Source organism: Symphalangus syndactylus, chromosome 24 (assembly GCF_028878055.3).
Source record: "Symphalangus syndactylus isolate Jambi chromosome 24, NHGRI_mSymSyn1-v2.1_pri, whole genome shotgun sequence".
NCBI classification, from domain to species: domain Eukaryota; kingdom Metazoa; phylum Chordata; class Mammalia; order Primates; family Hylobatidae; genus Symphalangus; species Symphalangus syndactylus.
In genome coordinates, this window is record NC_072446.2 from 10,346,357 (window position 1) to 10,357,292 (window position 10,936).

At 64.2% G+C, this 10,936-nt stretch overlaps 1 protein-coding gene across 6 annotated transcripts; it reads left to right on the top strand.

The window, feature by feature from the left end:
- Positions 1-5,278: 5,278 nt before the first annotated feature.
- Positions 5,279-10,599, top strand: HRH3 (histamine receptor H3). 6 transcript variants are annotated; one of them, XM_055265986.2, is made up of 4 exons: positions 5,279-5,837; positions 6,892-7,058; positions 8,626-9,029; positions 9,270-10,599. In XM_055265986.2, the coding sequence occupies exons 1-4, from the start codon at positions 5,588-5,590 to the stop codon at positions 9,544-9,546; spliced, it is 1,098 nt and encodes a 365-aa protein (XP_055121961.1). In that variant the 5' UTR covers positions 5,279-5,587; the 3' UTR covers positions 9,547-10,599. The 6 variants fall into 6 exon arrangements, with proteins under 6 accessions (XP_055121961.1, XP_055121956.1, XP_055121958.1 ...); XM_055265983.2 differs by having other exon boundaries at positions 5,289-5,837; positions 6,841-7,058; positions 8,626-9,386; positions 10,160-10,599; XM_055265984.2 differs by having other exon boundaries at positions 5,292-5,837; positions 6,841-7,058.
- Positions 10,600-10,936: the final 337 nt, after the last annotated feature.

Below are 10,936 nucleotides of genomic sequence, written 5' to 3' on the forward strand. Positions count from 1 at the left end.
TGTCACGGGGGAAAAAAAGACATGGAACAAAAAAAGAAAAATTTACATTCCCATATTCAAATGAGCTCCTGCAGAAAGAGAGAAAGCAAATATGGGTTCCTTGGAAGAGGCGGCACAGTGCTGGCCCCAGACCCCCACAGGTGCCTTGGCTGTAACTAGCAGGACAATTGTCCTGCGCTGGCCCTGGCAGCCCCGCGCCTCACCCCCATATTACTCACCAGCAGCTGCGTCCCCATGCAGCAGAGACAGAGCACTGCGGGGACAGCACCTGGGTGCACCATCAGCTCCAAAGAGAAGGGTCTTTTCTGGGCACCAGAGAAGCTGGCAGCAGAGCTGCTCCCCCGATGGCACAGGGTGATGGGACAGCATCCTGCTGTCCGCTGCTGTGACACCAGCATGGCCACCAGCCCAGAGTTCCTCTCATCCCAGCCCCTGACTGCCCATTTGACCAGTCTCATCTCTTGAACATCCTGTTGGCAATTCAGCCTTAGTGCCCTCAAACAGGGCACCTCTGTGTCCCTCAAACCTGCTCCCTCTGGTTCATTGTCAGCACCTCCTTTGAGGCGTTTGAGACCAAATTATGGAGTTGGGCTGGGCCCCTCATTTCCTCTGCCCTCTCACATCTCACATGCCAGCTCATGTCAGAATCTGCCCAGGTCTGCCTGACCCCCACTGCCACCATCGCCTCCCACCTGGAGTCTTGCAACGCCTCCCCTCTGGTCTCTCTGCCCTCTTCCACCTAGAGACCACTCTCCAGTGCAGTCAGGGGATCCTGTAAAAGCGTCCCCCAGGCCCTCCTGGAGCACCTGTCCGAGAAAACATCAGTATCCTTGCAGCAGCTCGAGGGCCTACAAGACCTGCCCCGGAACGCACTCCCCATGCCCCCGCCTGAGCTCCAGCCGCACGAGCCTCCTCGGTGTCCCTGGAACACGAACGTGCTCCACCACTTGCCCTTCACTCCTGCTGTTCCCCTTCCTGGAACTCTGCTTCCTCCAATATCCACCTCCCTCTCTTCCCCCTTTGCTCGTGTGTCTCCTCAGTGGAAACTCCCTGACCACCCTTTCAAAATTGGAACCTGGGCTGTGTCAACGTGGGTCCTCCAGGAAGCAGATGCCGAGACAGCACGGGAGGTGGAGAGATGTGTTGGGGTGAGGCCTGTGAAGGATCAGGGGTCAGGGGACGGGGCAGCTGAGCTGGGGCCCCTCCTGGCACGCGTCCCCTCCCTCCTGCACTCTCCCACCTCAGCTGTGGCCACTGCAGGTCCTGGAGGCTCACGCTCCTTCTCTGAGCCCTGGCCACTGGACCTTCTCAGGCTGGGGTGGCTGCACTTGTCCATGCACAGAAACGATCCGGCCAGGGGGTGCCATGGTGCCCAAGAGGGCCCTGAGTCTCACACCCACCGCCTCCCACCCTTCCTCTCCTGCAAACAGCAGCCCCACCATCTCCTGCTGATCAGGGCCACTTACCCCGACAGAAAGGCGGCTCCCCGTCTTGTCTGCTGGAGCTCAGGAGTTCAAAGTGCCTGGGAGCCATCCACAGCTGTGTCCCCAGTGAGCAGGTGTCCCTCAGAGACGAGAAGCTTGAGGCCTGCAGAGCCCAGAGTTTGGAAAGCAGATTCCCCTGAGGATGCTTGGGAGGGTGCCAGGAGGGGCCGGCCCCTCCTGCTCCTTCCCTGGTCCTGAAGGCCTGTGGTCTTCTTGTTGGAGACGTGGTGCCCTGGAAAGGACTCTGCCCTGTCATCTGTGTCTGCAGGGCAGCGTCAGCCTCGAAGGTGAGTGCCCCAGGCTGGTGTGCCTCTGGAGGCTGCTCCTGGGTGGTGTGGCAGGCCAGACCCTGGTGGGCCCATGGCTGGGGCCATGCCGGCTCTGCCTTCATGGGAAGAGGGTCCCCTGGCCAGATGCCACACTGGGTAGGAATCTCTGCCTGTGGATCTGAGGTCCATAGGTCCCTGGATTGTAGTGTAGGCTCAACAGGCAAGACAGGCCGATGCATACCTGGAGCAGGTCTGTGGTCCATGAGGGCTAGGGGAAGGGGACCCACAGAGCCAGCTCACCAGCAGCTATTTGCTGTCCTTGGAGAATGTCCCCTACTTGGGGCTGGGTGTTGAACACTTGCTGGCGGTCAGAGATTCAGAGGCAGCAGCAGCAGGTGGGCCTTGGGAGGTGGGGCTCGGTGCCCTTTGGCCCGCACGTAGCCTCCAGGGTTCCAGGGTGGCCAATGCACTCAACGTGGCCGCGCTGCGCTCACTGCCCTCACCTCAAACATCCCAGTTCGAGGGTGGCCAATGACAGGGGCTTGCTAACGTCACGTCTTCAGGGTGGATGGCTTCTGGTGGGTGTTTGCTTGTGATAGGAAACCAACAAGCTAGGCCCCCAGTCACGTGGCCGTCCACATGGCTCTGGCCCAGAGCTCCTGTCTCCATCTCTAGTCCTTTTCCTCCCCGGCCCGGACCAGCCTGCCGGGACATTGGCCTCTGCCCATGAATACAGGGATGGTCTCCCCTGGCTACTTTCTTTTTTCATCACAAGGTACACAACATAGCCGGTCCCTGGGACAGGGCCCCCCAGGGCTAGACGGGCTACACAGGGACCAGCCACATGCACCTTGCATTGCTGTGGTCACATCAAGCCCCAGCCCAGAGGACACTGGCCTCCTGTTTGGGCAAGGACACGGGCCTCTCACATGGCTGCTGGTCACGCTGGTGCGCTTGCTGGTCTCAGACTGGGCTGGACATGTGGCCATGGAGAGGGCGGGCCTGCGTGACCTCGGGCAGGGGGCTCGCCAGTGCTGCAGGGAGGCAAGTCCTGCCCAACTTTATGGTCTTGCAGGGGCTGGTGAGGTCAGGTACCAAGCACTCCCACCGAGTCTGGCCAAGTCTAGGGGGTGTTCACGGCCACCAGCCACTGTCATCATCAGACCTCGGGGCCAAGCCAGGCCCTCTGCTCTCCAGGCGGCCTCCATTTACAGCAGCTCAGAGAAGTTTGGTAACTCACCAGGGGTCACACAGCTGGGTCCCCACTGCCAGGGGCCGAACCCCGGGGCCTCCTTCTGACTTCCCTCGAGGGTGCCCTGAGGTGACCCACAGGCGTGTGATGGATATGTGTCACCACTGTGGTGACAGGCTGCAGAAGTGAGTCCCCTGGCCGATGCCACGCTGTGTGGGATTCCCCGCCTGTGGGTCCAGATTCCATGGGCCCCTGGATCTTGGTGCAGGTTCCGCGGGGGTTTCAGAACAGCTGTGGGGCAGGTGTGGGCTGAGCTGTCCCCGCTGAGGCTGTGGGGCAGAGAGAACACCAGGAAAGCTCCCTCTGTCTGGGTCATCTGGCTCAGACCAGCACTGCCCAGGCTCTCCGGGGCTGCTCAGTTCACGGGGAAGCCTAGGCAGCTGTGGATGATAGGGGAGGAGGGGTGGGGAGGGAGAATGGCTGGGCGGGCCTCCAGACCCCTTCATCCTTAGTTCTGCTTGGGATTCCAATTTATATTCCCCATTCCAAGATGGGGACACTGAGGCTCCAGCCAGTGAAGGAGAGAGCCAGGGCCCCCTCTTAACCCCCACCCAATGCCATCTCCCGCAGCCTCAGTGGGTACTTGGAGAGGATAAGGGCCTGGGGAGGAGTCCACTCAACAAGGAGTTCTGGTCTGGGTGGGGACAGTGAGTCAAGGACCACAGCAGGCCTGGGTGGCAGCTCTGATGGCCTCACAGCCCCTTGCTGCCCAGCTCCATGGAACTTTTCCCCTTGAAAACTTTTCCCTTGTCCAGGCAGAGCCCCTCCACACTGGGTGAGTTGGGGTGGGGTGCAGGGAATTTGGGGAAGCCTGTATGAGGAGTAGGGTTTGCAGGTGGAGTGGAATGAGTACAACTAGGTAGTCAGAGAGGGAAGCCGCACCCCTCCCCACAGAGCAGGCTCCTAGAAGCCGTGGAATAGTGGGCTGACTGGGGCCACGGGTCTGGGGGTTCTTTTCTGCAGTCAGCCCTGAGGTGGCAGCAGAGGAATCCCAGCTCCTCTTTCCCCAAAGTTTCTGAAGCGCCACTGGGGCTGAGGGGAAGGGGCAGGTCCCCACGGTATGGGGAAGCTGCTGTAAGTAGGGGAGTGACGGTGCATGTCAGCGCCCGGGGTCCCCTCTGCAGCCCCTCCCCCCGACACTCGCACTATGGCCTCTTTGAGGCACCAGGGATGCCTTCGGCTGGCGACCGAGCGGAGTTGCTGCTTCCTTCTCCTGGGGCGCGGCTCCCTCCCTGCCTGCTGTCTGATGTGTGTCTCGCTCTTGGTGGGTCCTCAGCCTGGCACTGGTGGCTGCTTACCTGGCCTGTGGGTGTCTGTGTATCTGAGTGTGGGCATGTCTGTCTGTCTGCCCTGAGTGTTTCAGGAGGAATCTGTCCTTGACCCAGTGTATCTGAGCGCATGTGTCTGGCGGTGGGGGCGCTCCCTCCTGCCACCTCTCCTCTCCTCCCCCGTCCCCTCCCACAGGCGCTAACACAGCCACCACCTGCGCCCTGAGCGCAGTGACCTCGTCTGTCCGCTGCAGTGGCGACTGCCCCTCTGTCCACGGGAGTCCGTGGCTGGGCTCCAAGCGGCTTGCTGCTCCCTCCTCAGCCTGAGGCCGCCGGAGCCCAGGCTAGACGCGCTCCCCTCCGGCTGGGTCCGCCCGGCGCCTCATCTTCCCTTATGTAACTCCACATCTGCCTGCGCCTTGCAGGTCACCCTGGACCCTGCACTGGGCCCTGTCCACAGGGAGGCTGGCACCCAGGGTCCGTGCAAACGGGAGGTGGAGCGGACCCCTGGTCTGGGCAGCCGCTTTCCAAGACCCCCTCCTCCCCATCCCTTCTCCTCCAGACGTTCCTTCCCCCGGAGACCCACATTCCCAAAACATGCACCGAGGAAAGGCCCCGCAGGGCAAGTTCCCCGGAGCGCGGGTGCAGGCGTTTCCCCCACCCCCACCCCGGGTCCCCACAGGCGCCAGGGCTCTCCATGATGACCGGGCAGGGGTCACCAGGGCCGAGGGCACGGGAAAGGCCGAGCAACCCAGACCCCGGCTCCAGACCTGCGGGCTGACTGACCGCAGGCGAGCCCCCAGACCCGGTCAAGCCCCGGCCGGGCTCCCGGCCAGCTGCTGTGAGCGCAGGGGCTGGGCTCCAGGCAGCCCGGCGGGCACGCGGCGCTGTCCGTGGTGCTGCCGGAGCCGGGCGAGGCGGGGGCGGGGAGGGGGCGGGGCGAGGGCGGCAGCCAATGGCGGGGGCGCTGCGCGGGGCGCGCGGGGCGGTGGGCTGGGCGCGGGGCGCACTCGGCTGCGCGTTGCGCTCCGGGTGCACGGTCGCGCCGGCAGCGGCTCAGGCTCCGGCTCCTCTCCTGCTGCAGCAGCCGCGCTGCTGGCCCCACTGGGCTCGGATCCGACCCCGGCCCCCTCGGCACCGCCTGCCCTGGCCCCGGCCCTGGCCCCGCGGACCATGCGCTGGGCGCCCCCCGGGGAACCCGACCCGGCCAAGGGCCCGCAAAGACTAGGCTCCCGGGCCGGGGTCCCTCCCGGCCGCCCAGCTCTCGGCCGGCGCCCTGCCCCGCGTCCCGGAGCCGCGTGAGCCTGCGGGGCCATGGAGCGCGCGCCGCCCGACGGGCCGCTGAACGCTTCGGGGGCGCTGGCGGGCGAGGCGGCGGCGGCGGGCGGGGCGCGCGGCTTCTCAGCAGCCTGGACCGCGGTGCTGGCCGCGCTCATGGCGCTGCTCATCGTGGCCACGGTGCTGGGCAACGCGCTGGTCATGCTCGCCTTCGTGGCCGACTCGAGCCTCCGCACCCAGAACAACTTCTTCCTGCTCAACCTCGCCATCTCCGACTTCCTCGTCGGTAAATCCCTAGCCCCCGGCCGCCGTGGGACCCAGGGGCGCCCAGCGTGGCCGGGCCAGCGGGGACTGGAGCACGGACCTGGGTGGCTCCCGCAGGCACACGCCCCACCAGGGGACCCGGCCTGGGAAGGGGGCGTCTGGAGCCCATGGGGTGGGGGGCACAGGCGAAGTTCCTTGCCACTCAGGCCTCAGGACAGGGGTTGGGGAGAGATGTCCCCAGGAAGGGACACGGGCACTGGGCGAGGCGCAAGGCGCAAAGGCAGCGGGTGCAGCTCTGGCTCCTGCGCTGTAGCCAAACAAAGGCTGCTGCGGACTTAGGACGCGCGGAGGGCGCAGTGGGGCGGTTTAGAGGTCTGGGGGAGGGGACATGGAAGGGGGATTTTTAGAGCTGTGTTGGGGGAAGGGACCGTGGGGAAGGTGGGGGTTGGGGGAGACGCTCGGAGGAGCGTGCTCTCACGTGTCCAGGCTCTGCTGCCGGCTGGGGGGCGGGGCAGGCGGAGGGGGCTGGAGCGCCAGACACCTGTTGGGGCTGTGAGGTGCGTCTCCCAGACGCTTCAAGCCTGCTTGGCAGTTGTAGTAGCGGCTGGCGGCTGGCGGCTGCAACCAAGTGCCCTTTCAGCCAGGAGAAAGGCCTTCTCCTTGTCTAAGCTGAGAGGGAGGGCTGTCCAACGCCAGGGTAGGGGCTGGAGTCCAGCGGGAGGAGGGGAGAAGGAAATTGTCTTCTTTCCTCCTTTGAGGGCTGGGAGGGCTGGACAGAAGTCCAGGGAGTCCTGACTCCAGGCTCTCGGGGTCTTGTGGTGGCCAGAGTTCCCCATGCCTGGATCATCCCTCCTGCCCCCAGGCCCAGGGGACACAGATGGTGCTGGGAGCTATGTGGGGGTGAAGGCTGGCGGCAGGGCAGAGTTTGTGGCTGACACCAGGTGGAGGGGCGGTAAGATGAGGATGGCTAGTTCCAGAAAAGCAGCCACCATGTGACCCCAGGTCCCGCTGGTGTCTGCGCTTAGGTCCGTCTGGCCCCTGGCTGCATGGTCCCACTGTGGCCCTACTCCCCACAGGCGCCTTCTGCATCCCACTGTATGTACCCTACGTGCTGACAGGCCGCTGGACCTTCGGCCGGGGCCTCTGCAAGCTGTGGCTGGTAGTGGACTACCTGCTGTGCACCTCCTCTGCCTTCAACATCGTGCTCATCAGCTACGACCGCTTCCTGTCGGTCACCCGAGCCGTGAGTCCTGGGCTGCGGAGCCCCTGTTCACTCCGCAGGGACAGTCGGGACGCCCATGGGAGGCACCTGGGTGAGGATGGCCACTTCTGAGTTGTGGGCAGAAGTGGGCTTGGTCCCACTGGCTTTGCTGCTGACACATGGGCCACTCGATGGCCAGCTGCCCACTCGGGGCCATGGCTGTAGCCAGACTGGCCTGGCCCAGGCAGGAGGCAAGGAATCTGGACGCAGATGTTCCTGAAGGCAGGGCTGTCGCTGCAGCCACCGCCCTGGGGCAGGTCCACAGTCCCCGGAGTTAAGGGAGGATCTGGGGCCAGAGGTCCTGGGTGACATCCCTCACACATGCGTGTGTGCAAGCGTGCACACACACACAGGCCCCGGGAAGGCAGGTGGCAGATCCTGGCTCCACAGATTTCCCTTCGTGGGAGCGGCCACCTGAGTCAGGGACCCTGCCCCACCCAGGCTCCCGCATCAGAGCCATGCGGCCCAGGGAGCCGCTGCTGAAGTCACTCCTTCCCCTTCTCATCTCCTCGGCAGCTCACCTCCCCAGGGCTTTATGGGGGCCTCTGCAGGACTGAGGGCAGGTTGTTTGGTTCTAGCCTAGAAAGGCTAAGAGACAGGGTACAAAGAGCATGGCTTTGGGGTCCTCTTGAGCCCATCCTCCTGTGGTCTCTCCCTCCTTTCCTGGAGCCACCAGGCATGGGGCACAAGGAGAGCTGCCACGAAGGGTAAAGCGGCCGAGCAGAGAGCCTGGCATGGGGGTGCTCTGCCCACCTCTCATTAGCAATAGCTGTGAATATTGCTCCCGCCGTCACCAAGGTAAACGCCATAAAGCTGGTGGGGGAGGGTGGCAGGGGCTCTCAGGTCCTCCTCCTCCTCGAGCTGTCCTACCTGAGACCCCTCAGTGGGATCCCTTGGCCCTCCTGCCCCCTGCCCCCACCAGCTGGTTGCTCTCTGCCCTGAGGAGGGCCCTGCCCTCTCTCCCTGTTCTTCCCCAGAGGCCCTGATGTCGATCTGGGATGCTTTGTTCTGTGGCAGGGTGGGGGATGTCTCCCAGCAGTGACCAGCTTGTGGCTTCACTCCTGCACCTCCAGCTCCCAGGGGTGCGAGCACCTGTGCAGGAGTGGGGCTGGACCGCCCACCCCAACCTCTGCAGATGGCTGGGGCCTTTGCAGGATCAGGATGCATCATGTCAGAAACAGCTGCGTGCGCACATGGTCTGGGGCTGATGCTGAGTCTGGTCCCAGGGGTGCAGGGGCCAAGGACAGGACCCCCAGGGAGCTCACAGCTGGTAGGGGGTGGTAAACAGGCAGCCTAGCAGAGAGTGAGGATTCGGGTTGGTCCCAGGGAGCTTCTGAGGCTCTCACTGAGTGTGGCAGGGCACCAGCCCGGGACCCCAGTGGGGAGGGTTAGAGGAAGGGAGGGGAAAGAGGGAGGGAGGGAGGACAGGAGGGGAAAGGAGGAGCATTGCTGCTGAGGGAAGGGCCCACATAGGGGCCCACAGGCTGCGAGGGTGCACCCAGTCCAATATTCCTTCCGCCCCGCCCCTCACCAGCCTGCCCTTCTGCAGGTCTCATACCGGGCCCAGCAGGGTGACACGCGGCGGGCAGTGCGGAAGATGCTGCTGGTGTGGGTGCTGGCCTTCCTGCTGTACGGGCCGGCCATCCTGAGCTGGGAGCACCTGTCGGGGGGCAGCTCCATCCCCGAGGGCCACTGCTATGCCGAGTTCTTCTACAACTGGTACTTCCTCATCACAGCTTCCACCCTGGAGTTCTTCACGCCCTTCCTCAGCGTCACCTTCTTTAACCTCAGCATCTACCTGAACATCCAGAGGCGCACCCGCCTCCGGCTGGATGGGGCTCGAGAGGCAGCCGGCCCCGAGCCCCCTCCTGAAGCCCAGCCCTCACCACCCCCACCGCCTGGCTGCTGGGGCTGCTGGCAGAAGGGGCACGGGGAGGCCATGCCGCTGCACAGGTATGGGGTGGGTGAGGCGGCCACAGGCGCTGAGGCCGGGGAGGCAGCCCTCGGGGGTGGCGGTGGGGGCGGCTCCGCGGCTTCACCCACCTCCAGCTCTGGCAGCTCCTCGAGGGGCACTGAGAGGCCGCGCTCACTCAAGAGGGGCTCCAAGCCGTCGGCGTCCTCGGCCTCGCTGGAGAAGCGCATGAAGATGGTGTCCCAGAGCTTCACCCAGCGCTTTCGGCTGTCTCGGGACAGGAAAGTGGCCAAGTCGCTGGCCGTCATCGTGAGCATCTTTGGGCTCTGCTGGGCCCCGTACACGCTGCTGATGATCATCCGGGCCGCCTGCCATGGCCACTGCGTCCCTGACTACTGGTACGAAACCTCCTTCTGGCTCCTGTGGGCCAACTCGGCTGTCAACCCTGTCCTCTACCCGCTGTGCCACCACAGCTTCCGCCGGGCCTTCACCAAGCTGCTCTGCCCCCAGAAGCTCAAAATCCAGCCCCACAGCTCCCTGGAGCACTGCTGGAAGTGAGTGGCCCACCAGAGCCTCCCTCAGCCACGCCTCTCTCAGCCCAGGTCTCCTGGGCAGCTGGCCCTGCTGCCCCCCACCGGCTCGTTCCCCCAGGGGTGAGCCCCGCCATGTCTGTGGCCCTCTCTTAATGCCACGGCAGCCTCTCTTAGGCCACCCACCCTGCCATGGAGGCACCTTCCTGGGTTGGCCAGAGGGCCCCTCACTGGCTGGACTGGAGGCTGGGTGGCCGGCCCTGCCCCCCACGTTCTGGCTCCACCAGGAGGGACAGTCTGGAGGTCCCAGACATGCTGCCCACCCCCTGCTGGTGTCCACCCTTCGCAGTTACTGGTTGGTGTTCTTCCCAAAGCAAGCACCTGGGTGTGCTCCAGGCCTCCTGCCCTAGCAGTTTGCCTCTGCACGTGCACACCCCTGCACACACCTGCACACCCCTGCACACCGTCCCTCTCCCCGGACAAGCCCAGGACACTGCCTTTGCTGCCTTCTGTCTCTTGCATAAGCCTCAGGCCTGGCCCTTTCACCCCTCTTCCCACCAACTCTCTCTGCCCCCAAAAGTGTCAAGGGGCCCTAGGAACCTCGAAGCTGTTCTCTGCTTTTCCATTCTGGGTGTTTTCAGAAAGATGAAGAAGAAAACATGTCTGTGAACTTGATGTTCCTGGGATGTTTAATCAAGAGAGACAAAATTGCTGAGGAGCTCAGGGCTGGATTGGCAGGTGTGGGCTCCCACGCCCTCCTCCCTCCGCTAAGGCTTCCGGCTGAGCTGTGCCAGCTGCTTCTGCCCACCCCGCCTCTGGGCTCACACTGGCCCTGGTGGCCAAGCCTGCCCCGGCCACTCTGTTTGCTCAGCCAGGACCTCTGGGGGTTGTTGGGTGGAGGGGGCCCGGCCAGGCCCGAGGGTCCCGAGGCGTGCAGGGACGGTCCAGAGGAGGTGCCCGGGCAGGGGCCGCTTCGCCATATGCTGTGCACCCGTGCCACGCGCTCTGCATGCTCCTCTGCCTGTGCCCGCTGCGCTGCCCTGCAAACCATGAGGTCACAATAAAGTGTATTTTTTTATTGGTGCTGATTCCTGAGGACTTTGTGGGGTGGTCAGAGCCTTTGTGCTTTGAGGGGAGACTCCAGGGAGTCAAGAAACCACTGAGAAGCAGGCGTGAGGCTGAGGCCTCTGTGTTTTCTTGTAAGTCGGGGGACTGCAGTGGGGATGAAAGACTAGCCTGCCGCACCAGGGTTTAATCCCAAGAAGGGTTTCATGTGCCCTACCGCCAGACCCCTGCACTTCTCAAGACCTGGCTGGCGGGTGAGGAGATGCAGCCCACGCCCCGCTCAGGAGGGGCCCGCTCTGGTGCTGAGAACACAGACACGCAGCCCCTGCCCCATGCAGCCTTCCTGCCCCCAG